The sequence below is a fragment of the Eretmochelys imbricata genome, chromosome 16, assembly GCF_965152235.1.
Source record: "Eretmochelys imbricata isolate rEreImb1 chromosome 16, rEreImb1.hap1, whole genome shotgun sequence".
NCBI classification, from domain to species: Eukaryota; Metazoa; Chordata; order Testudines; family Cheloniidae; genus Eretmochelys; species Eretmochelys imbricata.
The window spans coordinates 18,947,353-18,973,723 of record NC_135587.1 but is presented as its reverse complement, the minus strand read 5'-3'; the positions used below and the strand labels follow the sequence as shown (position 1 = coordinate 18,973,723).

The following is a 26,371-nucleotide window of genomic DNA, read 5'->3' as shown; positions in this document are numbered from 1 at the left end:
TCACCACAAGAATAGCAGTCCCTCTCCACTTCTCAGCAAAGGTTTAAAAGGAACATGCTTTAGTAAATAAGGTCCTGAGACTTCATTATTGTAATACCAGCACTGCTTGCTGATTGGCGCTTCTCTAGAGCCTTACATTCACAGATCTGTCTTAAATGACAGACTTGAATCGCTTCCCACCATCTCTCCTGTGATGTGGGTATTGTCGTCTCCATTCTACAGACAAGGAAATTGAGGCACAAAGAGGTTAAAAAACTTGCCAAAGGTCACACAGTAAGTCTGTCGCAGAGCTGGGAACAGAACCCAGTGTTCTTATTGCTGATCTCCTCTAGCCACAGGATCATCCTTCGCTTTTACTAAGTGCTGCTCTGCATCAGGAACCAGGAGCTTTAGTGATTAAGGGTAAAAAGCCACAGGTGTCAAAATAAGCAAACAAAATTCCTGTTGAGGTGTTAATGGACCGTTCTGGAGCTCTTAATCATGTTAATCCCTGTTATCAATGAAAAAAGAAAAGGAGTACTTGTGGCACCTTAGAGACTAACCAATTTATTTGAGCATGAGCTTTCGTGAGCTACAGCTCACTTCATCAGATGCATACCGTGGAAACTGCAGCAGACTTTATATATACACAGAGAATATGAAACAATACCTCCTCCCACCCCACTGTCCTGCTGGTAATAGCTTATCTAAAGTAATCATCAGGTTAGGCCATTTCCAGCACAAATCCAGGTTTTCTCACCCTCCACCCCCCCACACAAATTCACTCTCCTGCTGGTGATAGCCCATCAATGAGACTGCTTGTGTGAGTAACAGCTACATGCATGACTCTCAGCTGCTCCCACACACAATTCTGTCACTGTTAGTGTCTCTCCTGGTTCTCAGTGGGAATTAGTAATGCTCCCTTGTCCCTTAAATTCGGATGCTTCAGCCCCAGTATGGATTCATCTAACTGGTGCTTGTGTTTCTCTGTGTTTGTGCCGAATCCAGGGCTGTTGTGTATTAAGGCTGTGGCAGCCCGTCACTTAGAAAATGCTTTGCACTTTGATATTGGGAGCATAATTCCAGTGCAAGACCCCAGTCTTAGTTTGAGGGAGGGCCTGTCAGACTTGCCAGCATCCCTTAACACTGAGAGAGATGGGCTGAATGGAGGAGGCCGGAAGGGGGAATTCTGAGCCTCTGTGCATTGGAGTTCTTGAGCCACTGGGCCTGTGGGGACAATCTAGTCCTAATGACGTTGCTGCTAGTCAGTGGCTGTAAAAGCCCTTTGCTGCCAGCAGGGTGCTGATGGTCAATGGTGGGAACCTTCTCAGAAGTGTTAGTCTGTATTCGCAAAAAGAAAAGGAGTCCTTGTGGCACCTTAGAGACTAACCAATTTATTTGAGCATGAGCTTTCGTGAGCTACAGCTCACTTCATCAGATGCATACCGTGGAAACTGCAGCAGACTTTATATATACACAGAGAATATGAAACAATACCTCCTCCCACCCCACTGTCCTGCTGGTAATAGCTTATCTAAAGTAATCATCAGGTTAGGCCATTTCCAGCACAAATCCAGGTTTTCTCACCCTCCACCCCCCCACACAAATTCACTCTCCTGCTGGTGATAGCCCATCCAAAGTGACAACTCTTTACACAATGTGCATGATAATGAAGTTAGGCCATTTCCTGCACAAATCCATAAACACCACCCTATACCGGAAACCTACTGACCGCTATTCCTACCTGCATGCCTCCAGCTTTCACCCTGACCACACCACAGGATCCATCGTCTACAGCCAAGCTCTGCGATACAACCGCATTTGCTCCAACCCCTCAGACAGAGACAAACACCTACAAGATCTCTGTCAAGCTTTCTTACAACTACAATACCCACCTGCGGAAGTAAAGAAACAGATTGATAGAGCCAGAAGAGTTCCCAGAAGTTACCTACTACAGGACAGGCCTAACAAAGAAAATAACAGAACGCCACTAGCCGTCACCTTCAGCCCCCAACTAAAACCCCTCCAACGCATTATTAAGGATCTACAACCTATCCTAAAGGATGACCCAACACTCTCACAAATCCTGGGAGACAGGCCAGTCCTTGCCTACAGACAGCCCCGCAACCTGAAGCAAATACTCACCAACAACCACATACCACACAACAGAACCACTAACCCAGGAACTTATCCTTGCAACAAAGCCCGTTGCCAATTGTGCCCACATATCTATTCAGGGGACACCATCACAGGGCCTAATAACATCAGCCACACTATCAGAGGCTCGTTCACCTGCACATCCACCAATGTGATTTATGCCATCATGTGCCAGCAATGCCCCTCTGCCATGTACATTGGTCAAACTGGACAGTCTCTACGTAAAAGAATAAATGGACACAAATCAGATGTCAAGAATTATAACATTCATAAACCAGTCGGAGAACACTTCAATCTCTCTGGTCACGCAATCACAGACATGAAGGTCGCTATCTTAAAACAAAAAAACTTCAAATCCAGAATCCAGCGAGAAACTGCTGAATTGGAATTCATTTGCAAATTGGATACTATTAATTTAGGCTTAAATAGAGACTGGGAGTGGCTAAGTCATTATGCAAGGTAGCCTATTTCCTCTTGTTTTATCCTACCCCCCCCCCCCAGATGTTCTGGTTTAACTTGGATTTAAACTTGGAGAGTGGTCAGTTTGGATGAGCTATTACCAGCAGGAGAGTGAGTCTGTGTGTGTATGGGGGTGGGTTTTTGGAGGGGGGTGAGGGAGTGAGAGAACCTGGATTTGTGCAGGAAATGGCCTAACTTCATTATCATGCACATTGTGTAAAGAGTTGTCACTTTGGATGGGCTATCACCAGCAGGAGAGTGAATTTGTGTGCGGGGGTGGAGGGTGAGAAAACCTGGATTTGTGCTGGAAATGGCCTAACCTGATGATTACTTTAGATAAGCTATTACCAGCAGGACAGTGGGGTGGGAGGAGGTATTGTTTCATATTCTCTGTGTATATATAAAGTCTGCTGCAGTTTCCACGGTATGCATCTGATGAAGTGAGCTGTAGCTCACGAAAGCTCATGCTCAAATAAATTGGTTAGTCTCTAAGGTGCCACAAGGACTCCTTTCCTTCTCAGAAGCTGATTCAGAGGGTTAAAGAGGAAACGAGGGGAAACTCAGGGAGAAATATGCTGGAATGAATGTGGGGATGGAAGAGTCAAACCCTCTGTGAAAATAGATCACAGAATCAACTTTTACGCTAGTAGGATTCTGCCTAATGCACCCCATGTGATATTTAGACTCTGTTGTGTGTAACATGTCATGTGAATCACTGTTCATTCTGTATTCAGCGTCCTACGCTTAGTGGCTGGTCCGCGGAGGATGGGAGCCTGCTACTGCTGCCACCTAGAGGAATGACTCCTTTAGGCCAAATGGTAGAGACTCATGCTTTTATTTTAGTGCTTGAAGGCCTGGTTTCAGCTCCTGGTGGTGGACAAAACACATGTAAAATTACTTTAAAAAACAAACAAAACAACAACCCTGAAGTTCCACCCCCTTCTGTTTTCATTTGGTGTACACTGCCACATGGATTTCTCATGAAACCTTGGCCTGGCTTTCAAAGGTGCTGAGCACCAGCATCTCCCTATGACTTCATTATTCAGCACCTTGAACATTAAGCCATCTGTGACTTCAGTGGGTGACGTGGGTACTCAGCACCTTGGACATTAAGCCATCTGTGACTTTCAGCCATCGTTTAACTCAGGAAGGCTGCCCCACTCATTCATGTGGTTGTGGATTACTTCTGGGCCTTTATAAATGGGAGGTCTTAATCCTCGACCTGGAGAGCTAGGAGTTAAATGCTGGTAGCTGGAGAGTGGAGTTGGGTGGCAGGGGGGTTTGTATAACAGGTTGTCCAATGTTAGCTGCAGTGAAGGTCTTTCTTCCTCATTTTGTCTGCTTCACACAACCTGTGCCCTTGGTGGTGACACCCTGGTTGTTGCTTGCCTTGTTCTATTTCTCTACCTAACATCAGGATCGTACAGGGCTGTCAAGAAAAACTCTTAAGGGATAAAGAGCGGCCCCATACCATCTATCTAGAGAAAGTTAATGATGCTGTTTCTTCTGTTTATCCTTGGGGGTTTTGGCAGCAGACTGGCAGATCTCTTGTCACCAGCATAGAGACTTTCCATCATTTAAAGCTCTATGTGTTACGGAGCTGGGCCTCATGAGGCCGGGAGACTATCAGTCTGTCTGTCTACAGTTTGGGCCCATGTGACCAGGAGACATTTGATCTACAGCGTAGGTTTTGCTCCAGTCATTCCCTGTGGTCAGGATGCATGTTAGAGTGAGGACGCAGGGAAGCTAGTGGCAGTGCAGGAGCTGGAAACAGAACGATGCCCTGGTGCTGAGCCCCGAGACTTAGTCATGGTGGGGCGGTAGCTGTGGGTGCTGGGCTGGCAACGTTCGGGGGCTTCACACACGGCTCTTTTGTCTTGGTCACCCAGTCCATCGTCCTGCTGGCTGATAGAAGGAATAGCAGGTGCGATATTAACTCAACCATAAGCTTCCTAATGACTTTCCAGCCACCAGAATGATGTATGGCGGTGCGGCTAGAAATCTGATGGGTGCCTGCTGGAATGGAAGATAAATTGGGAATCTGGAGGGAGTCGCTCTGGCTGAGGGGAAGAGCTCAGAATACAAATATTGGGACAGAGAATAACTTCAGCAACGACGCTTAGAAAAAGGGAAGATGGATCACTGCTATTAGCGGGCATTATGGCAGCTGCAGCGTAGTGTTCTGTAGGAACAGAGTTGATACAGCACACTGGTGCGTTTCTTTAAGAATGTACTTTTATCGACTACATCTCTATTTAGAAACGGAAATAATGGCACGTCAAAGAGAAATAAAACCCACTTTTGCAAATATTTTCAGTCTTGTTGTCTTGCCAGCCTTGATCCTGAGTTGGATTTTGTGTCTATCTTATTCTCTCCTTCTGTGTTGCAAGGCATTGGGACTTTTGCTGAGCCTACAGTATTTGGTTCCTCTCTACATGCTCCCTTCTGTTTCTGGCAAAAGGAGATGTACTTCACACAGCTAAGAATGTTTGTTTGCCCTCTTCAAAGCTTTTCTGAAAGCAGGCCTCTCAGTCAACTATGATCCTGCACAATATCACATTATTCTGGGTGCCTCTTAGCTACCTCTGCATTGATGTGTTAGCATCTTTGGCTGGGTCAGTCAGCAGTTTGCTTTGAGTTTCATCCTGGAGAGTTGTTTATATTTTTTCTAGGGAGAGTGAAAATAATTCAAATCCAGGCTTCTAAAAATACATTGCCTAGCACAGAGACAAGATAGAAATCGCTCGGGTGGTGGACTCAGCAATTGTTCAATCCAGATTCTTCTCTTTGGAAGATATTGAAGGTCAAAGACCATTTTACCCACAAATCTGGTATTTTACAGCAAGCTTAGTGCAGGGGACTCTGTTACTGCAGCCTAAAAGAAGCAGGGTGGATTTACTTAGATTGCAAGCCCTTCAGTCCAGGGACCATTATTATTTTATTTGTATTACCATGTTCGTACAGTGCCTGGCACAGGGCAGCGCTGATCAGTGACTGGTATATGCTATCTCAGTATAAATAATACATCCGAATAACTGAGATCAGCATTTAGCCTCTTTTAGATTTACTGAGCCACTGAATGAAACAAACACTGTAAATCCAAAGCCCATGTTTCTTTGATCTTCAATGTACATACTGTATATGTGTGTGTGTGTGTGTAAAATAAAAGAAATATGTTTAAAATCAAGCTGAGGCCAACTTCATGTTTCTAGTTCAATATCACCAATCCCAAGTGCTCAAAATCATGAGATTGGCATAAAAATTATGAGATTTTTACAAAATGTTGATTTCTTCTCATTTGCCTTCTGCTTTTCCCCCCATAAGTCTTTAAGGTGCACTTGAGTTGTTTTTTCAAGCTTTTCTCGCAACCATCAAGGTAGAAACTCACTCTGTAACAATGAAAGCTGAGATTTGCATGTATTCACATGACTCCAGGAGCTGGGGCTTTAAGAAACACACCAAAACTCACAATACTCACAGTAAAATCATGGGAGTGGGCAATGGCTATTTGAATAGGACTATCATCTCTGCATCTTCCTCTTGCATCCGGGTTTCCCCAGTTGGATCCACCCCTTTGGACCTGTGCACTTGTGCAGAGTCCCATGAAAGTCAGTGAGGCCCCATGCACATGCTGGAGTACGTCCATATGGATCTGACTCCAGATCTGGGATCTGTGTCAGCACAGAACCTAGCAGCACAGTGGGGCCCAGTCAGAGTATCTGTGCACTGCCATAATAATTGTATTAATAAAAATAATAACAATAAAGATCTGTTGCTTAAATATAGTCTCTTTGTGTGCTGCTCTCCCCTCTGCCTGAACCTTCTCTTGTTCCTCTGGCTGTGTAGGGATCTTCTCTAGCATTTCAATGACTTGTGGAAGCAAAGGTTGCCAGAGCATAGCTTTGAACACAGGATGTGTGATTCTATCACACACAGCGTTTAAAGAAAGCACTGGCACAGAGTGGCAATATTTCCCCTTGTGCTACAAGAAACAAAGCTTTGTGTTTCAGCTGTAAGATCGCCACAAGCATTTCTGAGTTAAAAGAAAGGGGAAGAACACCGTTCCGATACCCTTTTGGAAGTTAACAGCTCAGACAGCTGTTAGTGTAAACTTGATCTGACAGTTCAAGGTCTCAGAGCCACATTGCTGTTTTTAACCCTGTAGAATTTATTAAGCCCATTAACACTTTTAATTAGGCTTGGAAGGATTAGTTTTTTATTGGTAAAAGTCGATTTCACTGTACACACAGAAACTGACGACAAAGTATTTCCTTTGCTGATGATCAAAATGTACAGACAGGCAAAGAAAGACAAATGCTGCTTGAGAACTTGTTAGAGTTTGATTTAAGGACATTTACGATGTATATTTTGATATGTGATGTTGACAGTTTGGGTTTAAACGGTTCTATAAAGCTTTAACTTTTTTTCAGTTTCAGTGTCTACTGTCATTAAACAATAATCATGTGGACCCCCTCCCGCACTGCCCCCAATAAATGCCCACAACTGTGAAAATGTAAATTGATTTTAAAATGCTTGAAAATAAACACTGATGTTATCCGTCAAAATTATTTTACAAAAAAATAAAAACTTAATTATGCCAAGCCTCCTTATAGTTATGCCTCGGGGTACGGACTGCTTTGGGAATGTGGGTAACAGAGTGTAAGTGTGGTAGGAGACATACAGGAGAGATGGTCAGAGTAATAGATATTTAGCAACTGAAAAATAAGGCTGTAAAAAATCTACACAGATTTATTTTTCTGCTGCTCACAGTCACTCTCTCTCTCTGCGGGGTGTGTGTGTGTGATTAAAGTCTAGATTCTAAGCTCTTCAGAACAGGGTCTGTGTGTGTTTGCACATCAGCTACTACAGGCAGGTCCCAGACCTGTTTGCGGCCCCTGAGCGCTGTTAAAATGCCAGTACTGCCAATAAAGGGTGTATGAGCTATGGCTCCAGGCCCCTCTCTGGGCCAGATTCAATGACTTGTGTACATGGGGGCAAATCTGTTGGAGCCAATGGAGCTGGCCCCAGGTCTGAATTTGGCACTTTGGATAAAATGCGAGATCGTCAGCTGGTGTAAGTTGGCGTAGATCCATCCGAGGCAGCGGAGCTACGGTGATGGATAGTAGCTCAGCGTCTGAGCCAGTGTTTACTAAGTGGAACAGGAATAAATGGCCAATTGCTTCATGCGTTGTCAGTTCATCAACACCGTGGGTCAGCTGAAAGAGTAACCAAGTGTCAAGAATATTGGTCCTGTTTCTTTCATCCGCCTCATAGCGAAGAAGCAACTGGATGCACATGTGTGTTTTCAGATACCTCGTCAGCCGCGTGCATTTCCCCCAAGCCCGTTGGAAGGCAACAGTTTCTGAAGGAATGAGCACAGGGCTGGGTGTGAGGGGGACTTGCGGTCTAATGCTGGCTCTGCCACTGATTCCCTGTGCGACCTTGGGCATGTCCCCTCACCTCTCAGTCGGTTCCCCATATGTAAAACAGGGGTAATAATGCTCTTTGGGGCAGGGACTCTCACTCGGTGTTTGTATAGTACTCTGCATCTTGGCCCTGATTTTGGCTGTAGCCTGTGCGGGGATGTCAACGCTGCACACTAAGCCCAGGTCTGTGGGACCCAGCCTTGTAAGCCTGATATTTCCAAGCCTATGCTTGAGCGTTCACACTGCATTGTAAACCTGGGTTTATCATTGCTGAACCCAGGTCTCTCAGTCATGCTAACACATCCATACCATACTATGCAGGCCTTCTGGCTTTGGTCTGTGGCTTGAGCTGCATCCACACTCCAAAGAGACAGGGCTTGGAACCCAGTCACGGTGGGACTTGGGCTCTGACCCACCTGCCTAGCAGGGTCCTGAGTGCTTGCTGACCCGAGTCAGACTGATCTGTGTGTGGACAGAAGAGGGCCTTGGGCTCCACCCTGAGTCAGAGCGCAGGCTTAGTGTGCAGTCAGTGGGAGGTCAGACTGGGTGATCACAATGGTCCCTTCTGCTCTTGAAATCGATGAATCTGTGAGCCTCCCAGGGGTGATGTCCAACCAGTGCTTAGAACAGCCAAAGTGCTGTAAATAGCTGCAGTGTCTGAGGCCAGGAGGGGCACCAGTTTCTTTTGATGTTTGAAATAGGCTGGTCTCTTAGAAGTACTACAGGTGTGGAGTTTTACCTAAGACGCTGGTGTAAACGTAGGTGTCATCTGTGTTGCAGCAGTGCCCAAAGGCCCCAGCTAAAAGTGCAAACGCTTCGAGAGAGATGGTTCCTGCCCTGAAAAGCTCCCAATCTAATAGAGAAGACAGACGAAAGTGGGGGAGGGAAATAAAAGTGCACAGAGAAGTGAGCTGCCCAAGGCAGAGCCAAGAGTAGAACCCAGAGCTCCTAAATCCCACTCCAGTTTCCTATCCACTAGTCCATGCTGCCTTGTGATGATGGCTAGGTCCCTGGGCTTACACCGCAAAGTGTTTTGCATCGTTCCAGTATCCGAGTGGGAGGCCTGGAGGTGAAATCATACTGTGGTAGCTGATACAAAAAAGAAGTGCCTCCTTAATGCAAAATGGGAAAGAGAAATGATGACATAAAAGTTTTTTGGGATGTCTCCCTCTTCCCCCTCCCCCGTTCTTTCCTGGATGCAGCAGCTTGCTTGCATAATCTATAGCAAATGTATCCTCTGTATTTCTAAATCCTCTTATGTTCCTTTCAGTGAACATGATCTGGGGGAGGATATTTACGACTGCGTCCCTTGTGAAGATGAAGGCGATGATATCTACGAAGATATCATCAAAGTGGAAGTTCAACAACCCATGGTAACAATTTATGCATTTTAAATGCCATATCTTGAAGGGGGTTTAAAAACAAACAAACAGTGCACCACCGATGAAAGATAATGATCTCAAACTTGTTTGAGTCATTCCTTGGAAGTGAGCTCAGTGGGTGGGGGAGGGGAGAGAAGCAGGTGGGAGGGGAAAGGGAGACAGTGAGAAGAAGAGAGATAGAGCTAATCCTGTAGGGTTTCTCAAAGGCTTTCCATGGTGCTGTCATCTAAAGGATGGGAGGAAAGAAGTTCTAAGAAATCCCCATTGTAAAGGAAGTGCAAAAATAGTAACTCACTGCTGAGCCAAAGCAGCATGTGTCACTTCATCCCTTTCTAAGGTGAGAGATGTGACTCATACCTGCACAATTAGCCTGTTGTGTGTGTTACACTGCAAGTATTTTTAGATCCAGGCGAGAGTTGACAGATATTTGCAATGAAGATGCAGTTTTTCTCTTGGGTATTTTTACTGTACCACTTAAAATCTACCTGCTCTGGTATATCCTAAGGCTGAGATTTACAAAGCTGCCTAAGAGGGTTGGATGCCTGACTCCCTGAATTAATTTTAATGGGTATTTGAGCATCCAAATCCATTAGTCAGCTTTGAAAGTCTCAGCCAAAAGCTACACGAGGTTGGGAATTATAACAGGGCTCTACGCTCTAAGGGCCCATGGACACCAATGGAAAGGCTCATGTTGATTTCAGTGGGCCTTGGATCAGTCACTACTGCTTCTGTGATACCAAGCTTTGTCTGGAATCTTTTGGGAATGAAATTCTTCCCTATGCAGAGGGGTCGGGACAACGCCGACAAACCACTTACGTCCTATTTTGAGGATTTAAGTGCTGCCTACATTACTCTGCATGGCAGAGAATTTCTCCCTTAGATCAATTACTCTGTGAATGAAGCTGTGTGTTGTCTAGGAACAGAGCAGTATATTACACTGGATGCATATGTAAAATGTTCTCCCAGAGCATGCTACCAAATAACTAGTATCATGGAAAAGGAAAAAAGCCAAGGAGGCTCTTTTCCCAGCTAACCGTTGGGATGCACTACATTTGTTGTTTCTGCTGATGCAAAATTTCAAGAGAACTCATCAGTGGAGCATGAACATCCAAACTTCTTGAGATTCATGTGAAATTCTTCCACCCCCGGGATCCGTGTAGATTCTAATTACTGTCTTCTGGCTGCACACTACAGCTGCCAAGATTCATAACTCTGGGAGAAAGCAGGATAAATGGACAAGTTCACTGGTCAATTAAATTCCCTGAGCAAGACCTGTAATCGTAAGTCACAGATTGCTGCAGCTGGCAATTGGAGGTGTGGATTGGCAGGAACTTTGCTTCGCAGAGTCTGAGTGAGCCCAGGATGCAAACTCTGTCACTGAGCTGCCAGGAACGTGGGCTCTGATCTCTCCTCAGTTCTACACTTGGCGTAACTCCACTGACTTCGATGGAGAGTCTGCTAGTTTAATGGGGATCAGAGTCTCTGGAGACCTATTTTTAGTGTACTAGCTCAGGTGAGAGCTAGCATGAGTGTCTACACAAGCTGACAGGTTTCAGAGTAACAGCCGTGTTAGTCTGTATTCGCAAAAAGAAAAGGAGGACTTGTGGCACCTTAGAGACTAACCAATTTATCTGAGCATAAGCTTTCGTGAGCTACAGCTCACTTCATCGGATGCATCCTAAGACATCCACCCGCAGGAGCTTTATTTGCACTAGGACGTCTACTGATGCTTTTAGTGGGATTTTTGGGGTAGAATTCCCTAGTGCAAGCAAGGTTAAAATGAAGGAAAACCTCCCCACTTGAGATTCCCCCCAGATTTCTGGAAGCAATCCACGCACGACGTGCTTCTTGTAAAATCCTGGGATTAGTTCACAGTGGTTGTGATAGCCCATTTTGCATATTTCATATTTACAACCTTAGATTTTGTTATGCTGTCCCGAATATTGTTATTAATGGCTGATTAATAAAAGCTTTAGCCTCTGATTTAAAAATCCAATAAACCATTTCCCTTCCCTCAATATCTTAGAAGTAACTGCTGAATGCTTTCAAGTTAATGCATGCTGGTAAAATATGAAGATGTCAATAAAAAAATGCAAGTTAAAAGACACCAACCAAAAATATACATCCATGGAAGCTGTCATTCCAAAGCAGGATTCTGCTCCCATCAGAGGTTTAATTTGGTTTTAAATGGATGTAACAAGTGTGGGATTTATTTTTATAGCTTTCCAAGGACTTCAAGGAAGGCGGTTATTGGGATGCTTAGAATCAGACTGATGTTTTAAAGGTTCAGCTCCATGCTGGCTCTGACAGCTGCACGCTGGTTTCCTCCCGCCTGAGTCATGAGGCTTTGATGCACCTCTCTGTCATGACACAAGTTGAGATCTTGGGCTGTCACCATCGTTTTGAGAACAGTGTGATGATGCCAGGTGCAGGTTTTGTGTCGATTGCCGCAGTTCAGCAGAAGGTGCAGCCTCGCGTAGGCTGAGTCCCGGGGCAAGATGGAGTTTGCAGCTGTAGCAGCCCGGGCTACCACGGCTTCACTACTGCTGTGAGTGTGCTGGCTCAGACGGGAGCTAGCGCGAGTATGTCTGCCCACGCTGGGAGTCACCCCCTTAGCTCACAGTGTAGACGTAACCTAAAGGCATTCAGCCCATTGAACTAATGGGGACTGGCGACAGACGTGCCATTAGATGAGACAGTGCAAACCCTGGTTTGTCCCCGGCTACATTGAGGCTGGAACTTTTGGCCGGGTTCAGTACTCCCAGCTGGAGCTGGGTTTTCTGAAGCGCTCAGCACGTTGGGGGTGGGGCTTTTTTGAACACCTGGTCTCAGTTGTGGACGCTGAGCAGCCTCCACCATGTAGGGCGGCAACCAACGGGATCTTGCAGGCAGGGCTTTGGAGCTGTGCTCCGGCTCCGCTCCAGCTCCAGGCAAAAACCTGCAGCTTCACTGCTCCGGAGCTGCTCCGGGCTCCAGCTCTGGGCTCCGCTACAAAGCCCTGTTTGCAGGAAGGGGAAATAATATCCCAGCCACCCTAAAAAAGACCTTTCAAGCAACCGCCACCTTCCCGGAGGCCCCTTAAAAAATAGACTTGTTTGTTCTCAAGGAAAATTCAAACAGTAAGCTCCTTAAGCCATATGCAAAGTGCCCTGTAGTGTGAGACTTAGCGGGTGTGTCTACACTGCCCCTGAGAGCGAAAGCCCTGGTCCGCATACTTGTGTTAGCAAGGGTCCCACTAGCACACTCAAAATAGCTGTGTAGATGTTGCTTGGGCACTGTGGCTTGGGCTGTCAAGCCCAACCCTCCAGCGCCTGCCCCTCCAGGTTCAAGAGCCCGAGCCACAACGTCTACACAACCAGTTTTAGAGCACGAGCACAAGCCCCATTAACACAAGTGGCTGGGAAGCTTGCTCCCAGACGCAGTGTAGAGATACCCAAGGAGGTCAGTCTGTCTGGTTTATCCAACAGAAGATCACAACATGATTTGATAATGGGGAGGAAAATACTGATTACTCAAAGGGCTCTTTAATCTAGTGGAGAAAGTCGTGCTAAGAACCGATGGCTGGAAGTTAAAACCAGATGAATTCTGGGCACACGTTTAGAAATAAGGCACACCTTTGGGACAGTGAAGGTGAGTAATCATGGGAGCAAACTACCAAAGAGAGTGATGGATTCTCCATCTTTCGAAGTCTTCACATCAATACTGGGTGCATTTCTGGAAGAGGTGTTGTAGCCGGACATAAGTTATTGCGCTCAATATGGAGGTAACTGGATGATATTCTCTGGCCTGGTCTGTGTTATATGGGAGGTCAGACTAAATGTTCTAATGGTTCCTTCTGGCCTTATGGTCTATGAATTCATAATTATGCCCTTTTAAGTATTTTTAAACTTCATGCAGACACTGAGGGTCAGTGACTGACTCCGGTGAAGCTACACGGATACGCGCATGCTGAAGATCTGGTCCTCAATGTTTTCTTAGCTCCTGACTTCCCTTCCTCCTCTTTAGCAAAAGCATAAAGTTCTTTATTTTTATGGTAGCGGCCTGTACTTTCGTCTAAATGTTGAGGAAAAATTGATGAACATTTAAAAGAAGAAAAAAAAAAGGCAATTTGTAATGCCAAATGTATAATGTTAATTGGTTTTGCTTATATTTCTGCATGCTTCAGATTAGATACATGCAGGTAAGTAGGAGACAGTGACCAAAAGAGTTTGGTTTCTGTCTGGCCAATATACTGTCTTACACTCTTTCATATGGGTTGTACAAAGAGTGGTAATTCTCCCCTATTGCAGACTCAGTACTGCTTAACCCCAAGCATTCAAAAATCATGACCCAGGGCCCCATCCACAAATTATGAGATTGCGCTAAAAATCATGAGTTTAAAAAAAAATACATTTGGGGTTATTTAATATTTGCCTTCTGCTTTTTGAGCACTTAGGGCATCACGTTTTCTAGCTTTTCTGTGCAACCATGAGGGCTAGAATCTTACTTTTCTAGCAAAAAGGAAAGCTGAGATTCTCAGATAATCAGGAGCTGGGGCTTTAAGAAAAGCACCAAATACGAGAGTCAGGATAAAATCACGGGGGTTGGCAACACTGGTGACCCATACAAGTGTACCACCTAAGTCCCATTTAGGCACTTATGAGCTCCACACAAGCAAACAACTTTTTTTTAAAAAAAGAGAGAGAGACAGAGCAGATGACAGGGCAGACGTTCCCATTAATGCCCATTGGTTCAGAAAAGCAGGGCCCTGACATCTTTTTGGTTTTCGTCCTTTATGTAAATTGTATAGTAAATGCAAAGGGTGACATTAAATCCAATGGGAGTTTTGCCGTTAACTTCAGCAGAGCCAGGATTTCACCCAGCGTTTTGCAGACAGAAATGGATCCCTTTCACATAAATGATTGAAAATTTGGTTTCTGGCTTCCTGAGCTTGTGTTAGTTGGGAGTTTGCTGTCACTGAATGACACATTGAAGAGCCACTATAAGCAAGCAGGTTGAAACACTCTAAGGACACTCAAGCGTGTGTTGTTTATTTCTCTAGAAAATGGGAATGACAGAAGATGACAAAAGAAATTGCTGTTTGCTAGAAATTCAGGAAACCGAGGCCAAATATTACAAGACACTTGAAGACATAGAAAAGGTGAGAGCCGGCCTTCTTTTCTATCACTGCGTTTCATGTCAACAGCTTCTGGTTGCATTTGATCTTGCATTACTCTTGCTGGATTAGTTCTTGCTTCTAGAGCTCCATAGTACTGGGTTCCGGAGTAACAGCTGTGTTAGTCTGTATTTGCAAAAAGAAAAGGAACACTTGTGGCTTTACCTTAGGGACTAACCAATTTATTTGAGCATAAGCTTTCGTGAGCTACAGCTTACTTCATCGGATGCATACTGTGGAAAATACAGAAGATGTTTTTATACACACAGACCATGAAAAAAGTACTGGGTGTTTGTGATAGAAGGCAGGACAGAGGTATTCAAACGTAAGCCCAGGCTGGGTACCATAACGTGCAGAAAAAAAGAGCCTATTTTATCTGATAACTGCATATTTAAAGTATACTTAAAAACCACCTTGTTATTTCAGAAGGGTATTCACCCCACCCCCCATTCCAACCTCAGCAGTAAGACACACTCAATTCTTTATGTGGCTGAGGCACAATCTCTAGATAAGACTTGCTTTTGTAGATTTCTTATCACTCTTTGATCGCCATTGAATAATTTGAAAGAACCTATTTATTCCAGGCAGTTCTTGAAAGTGCTGAAGCCGTGCTGACTTGCCATTGAAACTAATTGGATTAAAAGTAACATTTCACTGCATGCACTCACGGGCTTTAATTGGTTTTGATAAATTCTGGGTGCATTCTCTCTTTCTCTTAAAAGAACGAACACTTCGGCAACAGAAAGATGCAATGCAGCCGACTGGAGGCTGGATATTGTTTTCCCCTTCAGTGATTACAGATGAGAAGAATTAAAAAAAAAAAAAAGAAAAAAAAGAAGAAAAAAAAGTCCAGCTATCATTTCTGCTTCTTTTCCTTTCCCTTTAAAAATGTTTGCCTTTCCTGCAAAGAAGCTCTGAAAGAGAGCCGCACAATTAAACAAGATTCCAGGCTTTTAAAAAGAAAGGCTTTGACGTTCATATTAGTGATGTACATCCTGCTTGTTCTTTGAAAACAACTATTAACCTTGTGTTTCAGCCCAGAGGAAGAGGTAAATTATTCCCTTGGTTATGAACCAGGAGAGCTATGAGAGTAGATTTTTTGCTGTGGAGGGGCTAAGGTCCTGTAATAAACTATATTGCGTCTGTATGTTCTGTAGCTATGGACAGGGCAGACGTTCCCATTAATGCCCATTGGTTCAGAAAAGCATCTCCGATGTAGTCATGTCACCTGCATTCTTCAAAGGCAAAAATTCAAGACGACTGGGAGTTTTTCTACTCATCAAACAGCTAAAACTGATGTTATTCACCATTGCAACTGATGATTACTTTGTGAAAAACTAGCAAGTCAACAATAGCAAGAAAAAGAACCTCCACCCATCCACCCACATTGGATACAGGCATACTATGTACTGTATGGTGCTCAGGATCATGAATCATGCTTTTCCCCCCTCTGAGTGGCTAATGTTTTAAATGGGACAGGGTGCAAAAACTAACAGTAAGCATCCCAAAGAGCAGAAAACTGATAAAGTGCAGGGCAGCTGGCAGTTTTAACACTTTAATTTGCATACATATTAACAATCATGAAATGTGGTTTTGTAGGTGTATCTAGAGAGTTTGATAGATATCTCTGTCTACAGAGATCGCTAGATATGTACATGTCTTTTGAATACATATAGGGCCATATTATAGAATCATAGAATATCAGGGTTGGAGGGGACCTGAGGAGGTCATCTAGTCCAACCCCCTGCTCAGAGCAGGACCAATCCCCAATTTTTGCCCCAGATCCCTAAATGGCCCCCTCAAGGATTGAACTCACAACCCTGGGTTTAGCAGGCCAATGCTCAAACCACCGAGCTATCCCTCCCCCGCATACCTTCCTGAATAAGGCTCTTCTTAATGGGGAGGAGTCCTTGTGGCACCTTAGAGACTAACAAGTTTATTTGGGCATAAGGTTTCGTGGGCTAAAACCCACTTCATCAGATGCATGGAATGGAAAATACAGTAGGGAGTTATAAATGCACAGAACATGAAGTGGGTTATAGCCCACAAAAGCTTATCCCCAAATAAATTTGTTAATCTCTAAGGTGCCACAAGGACGCCTCGTTATTTTTTGCTGATCCAGACTAACACGGCTACCTCTCTGAAACCTGTTAATGGGGAGAAATGCTCAGGGAGTAACTTCTAAAGGTAAAGCCAGGGTGTCTTTCCCATCTCCCGAGTGTCTCCGCAGGCATTAATCCTTCCACAGCTCACTTGGGTAGTGTTCCTTCTCCCTCTCCCTCTTAAGAGGTATAACTTAATCCAGGGATTCTCAAACTTTTTTTGCTGGGACCTCTTTGGAAAATATTTCAGGCTGTGAAGACACCCTCCCCCCTCCCCCCCCCCCCCATCCAAGTGACTATCCCCCATATCGTGCCAGCCTTATTTCCATGCCAGTGCTGGTGGTGATGCTGCCTTCAGAGCTTGGTGCCTAGCCAGCGCTCTCCAGCTGCCCAGCTCTGAAGGCAGCACAGAAATAAGGGTAGCAATACCACAACCCCCCTACAATAGACTTGCAACCCCCTGTTTGCGTCAGGACCCCCAGTTTGAGAAACACTGACTGAGTCCACACAGCAAGAGTGTGCAGTTAATTTAAATTAACTGTAGTATGGCTCAGAGCTTCCTCCGCGAGTGGGTGGTAAATGCCTTAAGCTTTTCACTTAGCTTGCAGCTCGGCTTTTAGTTCAAGTGAAATCTTGTTCATGTACTTGACAACCTGACCACCTCACAAATCATTTGTGGCATCCCAGTCTCAGACGGTCCAACCCTAACCCTGCAGAGACGTGGCTGAGCATAAGCACAGTGAGGCAGGTTGCATGGTAAATGTCTTGTCAGTCTTATCTCTTGGCAAGTGTGAAAATTCACCCAGGTTCCTCTCCGGAAAATTCAACCACTGCAACAATTTTAGCTTAAAAAAGAAAGAATCTTATTGCATTTGCTCATTTATTTCAATAAGTTTTCCATTTACCTCTTACAGAACTATATGAATCCATTAAAGCTGGTACTGACTCCACAAGAGATGGAATCTATTTTTATCAATTTGGAGGTAACAGAGTCTAAACATCACTGCTTAAATCTTTGCTCCTCTCAGATGCAGCTTATGCCTCATCCTGTTTAAGAAATAGCACTCAGATTTCATGTAAAATGCATTGCTTTAGTCTGTGTGGGTTCAGTTGTTATGGCCACGGAGCTTGGACTGGGCCCTTTAACACTCAAGTGGAATTTAGGTATTGTATAAAGACAAGGAGACGGTTTTACAACAAGGAAATTATTTTGCCTGTGTTTTTAGTGTGTGTGTATGAGTGTATTTCAGATATATCTGGTTTAAAGAATTACATACATACTCACTAAGTCACAGTGTATGTTCCTGTATGTATCACACTCGACAGGGACGTGAGAGACGGGTTTTATACCCATCTCTGCAACTGGCCTGCTTGGAGAACTCGGGCAGGTCACTTCACCTCATTAGCTCAGTCTCTGTCTGTGACTTGGAGATAATGATACCTTCTGCTTGTGTAAAGTGCTTTGAGCTCTATGGGTGAAGAGTGCTATATAAATACTATATAAGTTGTTATGCATGTGCACAAACAGCCTAGATTCTCCTCCAGTTTGATCCTGCCTTGATGCCATAATCCAGCATTTGAAGCTTTCCTCTGTGTACAGTGAGGCTGTTACAGGGCCAAGTTCTGTTAGATGCTTATTGGATGAAGATTCACCCCGGGCAGAAAGGTAGCATAAGGCCTACATGGTATTTAAGTCCTACTTAAGCCAGGCTAGGTCCTGCCTAGTCCTCTTGCTAGCCCTCTTCAGAGGGTGAGTTTCCCCCTTCATGCAGGGACGCCACTGAAGTCACAGTGAATTCTATGTTCAGCCCGCTTTCTAGATCTGATTTATGATCGGTTTCTGATTTTTTGGTGTTTAACCTACCAATATCAGTCTCTGGCTGCTCTCCTACCCCTTGCCCAGACAGTCCAAGGAGAGGCAATAAGTTATCTGACCTATTATTCTGCCTCGGTCTCCACATATGGCCAGATCCTCCTCCTGTCCCAGGTGGCCACCATGTTATCACCTAAGTGCCATCTGGAATGGCAAGATGATGAATGGCTCTTCTCCCATCGTAGCACCGCCAAAGACAGCTGGCAGGACTGAGAGAACAGCGTGAGCCTCGTTAATGGAGACTTCAGGGCTTATCAGGGTGTATTCGTGGTGCACCTTCCTGGCTTGTTTACTCTGCAGTAGTGTAGGGGGCTTAGCTCTTGCTTCAGTCTGGCATGTGGTGAGGGCAGCCGCACAGGTTGCTGCAATGAAGCAGTTGAGTTTTCCTAACCAAAGGCGGCCAGACGCCTTTGTTCCATTATCAGCATAGGCGCATCGTGTCAGTGATTCAGATTAAATGCAGGCATTGCTCCACCTTCTTGGTCCATTTTCACAAGGCTGCGTTGTGTGGGCTTTATGGGATTAGGGCAGGTTATTGTATGCTGCTAGACTGCTCCCACTAGACCCAGTAAAGGGAGTTTAATATGCACAGAACCCCGCTATGCATTTATCATTGTATAACCTTCTAACTTAATTACACCCTCCTATTTATTGTGATTTAGGGCTATATCTCACTGGAGTCGCTTGCATTAAAACAGTTAATAGGCAAAGAGCTGGTCTACCCTGGGAACTTGCGTCTCTCAGGAGAGTGAAAAATCCACACCCCTGACAGACGTAGCTATGACCCCTGATGCAGCCAGCACTAGGTTGATGGAAGAATTCTTCTGTTTACCTAGCTACTGCCTCTCGGGGAGGTAGATTACCTACCTCGGTGGGAGAGCTGCAGCAGTCTGTTTAGACATATCCAAAAAATGACTACAAGGTTACTTAAAGAAATGTATGTTCATTAACTAAACACTTTACATGTTAGCGCCTAGAGTGAGTTTCAGATTTTTTTAATGTATTGATTTTTTTGTTGTTTTAGGACCTAATTAAAGTGCACTTCAATTTCCTGAGGGCCATCGACGTCTGTATGATGTCTGGAGGAAGCAGCTTGGCGAAAGTTTTTCTAGAATTCAAAGAAAGGTAAAAAGAATGAAAGACCCAGCCAACATGCAGGGAGCTCTAATTGTGACAAGCTAAGTCCTGGTTGAGGATTGCTAGTTACAGGGCATAATCTGAGAGCAAAAAATATCGATAAGAAAAACACCGATCTTGACAGACCCTGAAGCCCTGTCTTCTGCTAACCCCTCACACTCCTACATAGTTAACACCCTGTTTTGGCTAGTTTAATTTCCCAGTATAGGCAGGAAAGGGACTGAGAGACTGCACTGCATTTATCACACCTGGCTGCTACCTGTCAGGCTTTCTGGCCATCGGTTGGGGGACCATGTCTGGTAAATGGTGGAATGATGGGGGGTAGGAGACATGAAGAAAGAGGAGGATCTGCCCCTAAATAAGCCGTTGCTGCTATTTCACAACACTTTGGCTAGATCCTTCTTGGGGTTTAAATGAGTATAGCTCTATTGATGTAAAAAGGAGCTCACTCGATTTATGTAAACTGAAGGAGTGGCCCAGTGTGTAAAAAGCTCACCTGCACACACCTGTTCCCGCAATCCTTGGCAGCATCCTCAGGACTCTGCAGAAGCATAAACAAATTCCCCAGTAACATCAGATATTCAGGAGTCCCAGTGTTGTACTTACTGTAGAGGGGGCAAGAAAACACCACTCTCTGTTAACGTGTAGGGTCCTATCAGCCATGCCGATGTCCTATCAGCGTAGGGGCTCCTGTTCCAAACCAGTTCTTGTTCTGCTCCTTTCAGTGTCCTTCCAAAACACCCGTGCCACAGAGTGAGTGATAGGTTAGTGACCACCTGCACTCAAGTAGTTTGATCGTTACAAGTGTACCTCGTTCTGCCCTATTGTCCCAGACTGCAATTAGCACCCACTGCAGAGGGTATGATGGCATCAGGAATGGTAGCCTCAAGGGCAACACAACGTTGGATAGATTGTCCTATAGCCATTTTCTTCCCGTACACGACGATATCACCTTGATCCTGGGCATATTGCACGACTGAAGCTTTCTTCATATTTGCTAAGCCCACGTGTGTTGTGGGACCAAGAGGAGGAGAGGCGCATGTGGAGGTCTGCATTCAAAGGCAGAGTGAGCGAAACCTTTCCCAGACCCCACTGTGCTATGGTCTGGTTTGGATGTCCTAGGGGCTGAACGTCATGCAGCTAATGCTTTGTCTGTAAGACCCACAGGAGAATAAAGATGAGAGCCTGTAACTTCACAGAAGCGGGATAACTCCTCGCCTTCATGAATGTTTAACTGGGGTCTCCTGCAGGACGCAACGGGTCAATGAAAGTTAAGGGCATGCTGCACACTTGCAGAATCATTTCCTTTGTCTACAGAGGGCACCGCAGCCTGGTAGATCAAAGCGACTGTTCTCTCATCCATCTGGCGCTGCTGACATCCCGCACCTATGGGAGGATTAATCGATTTAAAGCCTAGATTAAGTTACATAGAGGAGTCTAAGTTTTGGCAGCTGCAAACAGGAGTATCCTGGAACATGCAGATAAGGTTAATGAAAGTCTTAGTAATATTCTTAATAATAGTCAAAGGCCTGATTTATTGTGGAATAATGCCAGGGTGTTATTGCTGTGTGATTCAACCAGTGTCTAGACGTGCAAATGCCTCTCAGAAGTCAATAACTCCAGAAATACCATCTGCATTAATAACAAATCATAAGGTCAGATAGTCCATCATTCATGATGCTGCTTTTAGAAAGTAAATGTTTTTGGGATTAAAAGAGAATAGTTGTTTGGGAAAAGAATGCAAAACAATTTTTAAAAAATAATATAATTTTGATCTCCTAATTCCTGGCCTTGCTTGTCCTTAAACGTTCCTGTACTGTCATGTTGGGAGCAGTCCTTTCTGGACTGTATAGTCCAGGTCAGAATTTAGGAACACCCTGTGTGGTGACACAAGGCAGCACAGGTTGGGTTAGTCTGGGAGCTGGAGAAGCCGTGAGAACCACAAGGTCGGTCTGTGTCCAGCAGCTTCAATAAAGAATCCCCTTTATATTCCTCACAACCAAATCCAGTCTCTTCTCTGGATGACGGTCACAACAGGCACTGATTCAAGAAAGTCTCAGAAAACAGACCTCCAAGAGAGGGCTCACCTTCCAGGAAGCATAGCACAGCAGGGTGTCTCAGAAATACCTGACGTGTCTGCAGACAAGCAGCGCACCCCAGGCTTCCATGTTCTGAGAAGTTAGTCAAGGATGGTACGGCCAGAACTTCTAGGAGCAGTGGTACCATGTCCATCAATCTATACGCTTGCCTTGACTCAACAGCATCCCTCTTCGTAGTATACCGGGAATGGGTTACTCAGAGGTTTTTGCAACCTCTTTCTGAAAACTCCTGGGCTGTGCTGCGCTCATTTTGTTCATTTTTGTGGGTGCGAGGGATCCTATAAATAAATGTTTGCTGCTGTTAATTGAGGAGTTCGAGCTTGGCAGAGGGGAGGTAGTTAGGTGGCTGCTGCGTCTGTGTGCGTGTGAACTTGCCAACCCATTTTCGAAAGGATTTTACAAATAACTTTTTTTTGAAGAGCCTGAAAACTTTCCAGATAAACAATGGAATTAATCAGACCTCCAGCTGTGAGCAGCCAGATCTCGACTGGCAACTGCAAATCCTCACACAGGCTCCAGAGACGTCAAATACCAAAACTTTCTTCAGATCTGTCATTCAGAGAGCTTTAATCGCTCAGGTGGAACAGTAGTTTTGCAGGGGCATTTTTTTATTACTATGTTAAATTGCAGATAAGCCTCTCCTTTCTCATCTGGCCTAATTTACGCAGCATCTGTGTCTAAGCTAACCAGGTCTCGCCCTGGTTATATACCCAGTTCAGATGTTGCCTGTTGGGGTGAAGGTTTGCTCCTCTCAGACGGCCTGATGATTTGACAGTAGCTAGCTTGGGTAACCATAGTGGTGTAGACGTGGTGGCATGGGCTTCACCACAGGCTAGCAACTGGAGTACATGCAGGCCAGCAGCTGGGCTCCTCAGCCAGCTTGTACTCGGGTAGCTAGCCTGTGCCTCTGTATCTAGGCTACTATTGTTACCTGTGCAAACTGGATTAAAGGTTGCTCTGGTTTGCCTACCCATGCTACAATCACACCTTCTCTTGCTGTTTAGACGTATCCAGTGTCAAACCTCTTTCTGGTGCCATCTTCCAAGCATTACCTCTGTCTGGTGTACGAACAGCAAGAGAAACGCCTTCAGCACAGAGCCGTCCCCCCCATTCAGCAGCAGGCTGCTCAGCTTTATAAAGTCAGTTTCCCCCAAACTGCTCTTTCCGTCAGTCTTTCCCCTCTTTGCCCCCAAAGAATAGCTTGAGCCAGCTGCAGAGCTCTTCCCTGTCTCGGAGTGAGGAGAGAAGGGGGTTGCTTTAAAGTGATTGCTGTCCCCAGAGGGGTTTAGAAACTGGTGCTAGGGAACCTGAAAGCCCGGCTAAAGCATTAAAGAGCTCCAAATGGAAAGGCCTGTCACTTTTCTAGCCCTTGCAATAATTTAAGGTTTTACCAGCAGTACCTTGGGCTTTGAAAGGAGATGTCGAGCCTTCCTGCCAGCTGGGTGCAGAAGTGTCTGAGGAGCCATGTACTGCTGGAGTGCTGTACTGACTGCGTATTTGCGTGTGGTTATAAACCTAACTAGAAGAACCATTATGTAATGTATAGGCATTGGATGGTGTCCCTTTAAATGGCTTGGGAGCCCTCTAGTGGGACTCCCCGTCCTCTACTGAACAAGCCCCCAGAACCTAACAGAGCAGATGTGGATACATGTAGTCCGGCCGCGTATGTGGTTAGTAAACATGGTTATTTGGCCACCAGCTGTCCATGTGGTTTCCACATATTCTTAATATTGTGTAAAGGGCAAAGACATGACAGTCTACCCCGAAACTAGTGGGGAATGTAGCATAAATGTAGCATTTCTCTCTCTCTCTAATATAATGGACTCATGGTAGGTGCATCAGGAATCCTGCTGCAGTGGCCTGATTTGAGACCACCTGACCCCAGTGCAAGGTAGGTGCAGCCCTACTGCTCAGGTAACGTCCCTCAGGGACCTTACGCCAGAGCTAGATGGGACATAGCAGAGCTCTGGTTCGCCATGCCTCGCCCCAGCATACCTGCTCCTTCCCCCAATGCCTGGGGTTGAAAAGGGGTGGTTGGTGAAGGACCAGCTCACCTGCAACAGAGACTTCCCCTGCCTAGGTTTAAGGCCCCTTGGTGCTGGATGTGTTGCACAAAGTGGGCATGTAGTGTTTGCAAGTTAGAGAGATTTCCCCATATCCGCACCTCAGCAGTGCTTGTAGAAGATTCAATGGTGCCTGCACATTAGAGTTGCCAACTGTCTACTCGCACAAAACGGAACACCGTTGTCCTCCCCGCCCCGCCCCTCCTCTGAGGCTCCGCCCCCTCTCCCTCCCTCCCTCCCTCTCTCGCTCGCTCTCCCCACCCTCCCTCACTCACTCATTTTCACCGGGCTGGCTTAGGGGGTGAGGGTGCTCCAGGCTGGGATCAAGGTGTTCGGATGGGATCAGGGTTGAGGCATGGGGGGGAGGAGGAGAGGGGGTCAGGGTGCAGGCTCCTGATGGCGCTTACCACAAGCAGCTCCCAGGAGCAGCAGTATGTCCCTCCTCCGGCTCCTACGCAGAGCTGCAGCCAGGCGGCTCCACGTGCTACCCCATCCGCAGGAACTGCCCCCGCAGCTCCTAGTGGCCGGGAGCCCTACTGTGCTGCTGATTTGGACTTTTAACAACCCGGTCAGCGGTACTGACTGGAGCCGCCAGGGTCCTTTTTCGACCAGGCATTCCCCAAAAAACTGCACACCTGGCAACCCTACTGCACACAGGTATTTAGGTGGAATTTTTTTTTTTTAAAAGGTGTATTTGCACATACTGTTACATACTATTTGTGCACAGAGTTGCCTTGCTTGCTTGATTTTTACACCTAAATGCATAGGATGTCAAATCCGTGTGCTATAGATGATAAATGACCTCATCATCAACACACCTATGGCATCGGGGATAGAACCCTGGCTCTTAATCCACATAAGTGAGGTGAGACATTACAAGCTGAGTTACAGCTACTAGGGGATAAGAGTCCTATGCACAACAATCGTATTCCGAAGGCACAATGGGCACAGAAATATGTGTAACAAATCTCGTTCACCGTACGTGAGTAAGTGTAATTATAGGTCTGTAATATCAGACAAACAATCAGAGAGAGACCGACACCGGTTGGTGGTGCCTGCCTGCCGGTTTGGATGTTTACTGCTAAGAATTGCAAAAGCCGCAATTTTGTCAAACTTCTGTGCCATAAATAGCAACCTATTTTTAACAACTCAGGAATCATTTTCTAAATCCTACAGCATATATAGCCTTCCACACGGACGACAACCCAGCGTTTCCATAAGCAGCTATCACGGCGAGCAGGACCAGTAAAGCTGCTGGGAAACTGGCAGGCCGGCACAGTGATAGAATTTTTTTCCGGCCCGTTCTAGAGCGAGGATAATGCCCCAAAGCTCCGAACACATCCCTTCTCCCACATCTGGGACTGTGCTTGGAGTTCCTGGTATCTCAAGTGAGATTAGAGTTTGGAAGTGTCTTTCAGCAGGCATTTTTCCACTCTCGAAGCTTTTTGATGTCCACTTCAAAAGCAAAGATACCTCAAGGCACGCGTCCCCTGTTTGTCCTGTTGTCAGGCAGGGACATCCTAGACGTCAGTGATGATCGAGTGCGACCCATTCATGAATGTGTGCTACAGGCCGCCCTCCGTGCCTGATCCACAGAGGAGATAACTCTGTTACAGCTCCACCTGGAGAGTGTTGGCTCGTTAGCTCAAGCTGTAACCGTCCATGCTTTTAGCTCTGGAGTTCCCCAGTTCGGTCCTTAGTATGGCATCCATCAAAACCAGAGGAAGCTGGAGCGGCACGTGTGAACAAAGTCACTAATGCAATCCCACTGCACATGACACCAGGGCTCCAGCGTCTGCCACAGCTGAGATAGGGGGGCGGGTACTCTAATTACATGCATCCCACCCTCCCTCTATGGTATAAAAGAAAGGGGCCACCAGCCAAGTGATCTCCAGGAGTTCCCCTGTCCTTTGGAATGTTCTCCTTCTCCCACCTCCTGATATGAAATGGCCTGAACCTGTTGCACTTCTAGGCATGCAAGAAGCCTGTCTTTTAAAGTGTGCATTGAAGGCGTTTGGAGTGAGAATTCTAATCCGTACTGGGTCCGCTGCCTGCTGATTCGCATGAGATGTGGTTGGGGGTGAGGAAGGAGAAGGGTGGTTGCTGTTTTGATGAGTTGTGTTACTCTTCTTTATTATGTTTTAGTTTTTTTAATGTATGTGAAGGGCTCTCAGATGTCTATAGAGAGGTTCTTTGGGGTGGATTTTTCTCAATAGGGTGCTGGATTAGAGGAGGTTTTGGAACAAATGGATAAATTAAACAGTGATAAGTCACCAGGGCCAGATCATATTCACACAAGTGTTCTGAAGGAATGCATGAAATTGCAGAACCACTAACTGTGGTGTATAACCTATTGCTTAAATGAGCCTCTGTACCAGATGACTAGAGGATAGCAATTTTTTAAAAAGGCTCCAGAGGCGATCCTGGCAGTTACAGGCCAGTAAGCCTAACTTCAGTACCAGGCAAATTGATTGAAACTATAGTAAAGAACAGAATTAGCAGACACAGAGACAAGTACGTTATGTTAGGGATGCTTCAA

General features: G+C 45.5%; 1 protein-coding gene across 1 annotated transcript in view; it reads left to right on the top strand.

Annotated features, from left to right (window-relative positions):
* Window positions 1-26,371, top strand: part of VAV2 (vav guanine nucleotide exchange factor 2) — a 310,317-nt gene that overhangs the window by 238,668 nt on the left and 45,278 nt on the right. The window contains exons 5-9 of the mRNA XM_077836255.1: window positions 9,292-9,394; window positions 13,569-13,583; window positions 14,445-14,543; window positions 17,575-17,643; window positions 19,558-19,658. Of these exons, the coding sequence (XP_077692381.1) occupies window positions 9,292-9,394; window positions 13,569-13,583; window positions 14,445-14,543; window positions 17,575-17,643; window positions 19,558-19,658 (387 nt within the window). The remainder of the gene's footprint in view (window positions 1-9,291; window positions 9,395-13,568; window positions 13,584-14,444; window positions 14,544-17,574; window positions 17,644-19,557; window positions 19,659-26,371) is intronic.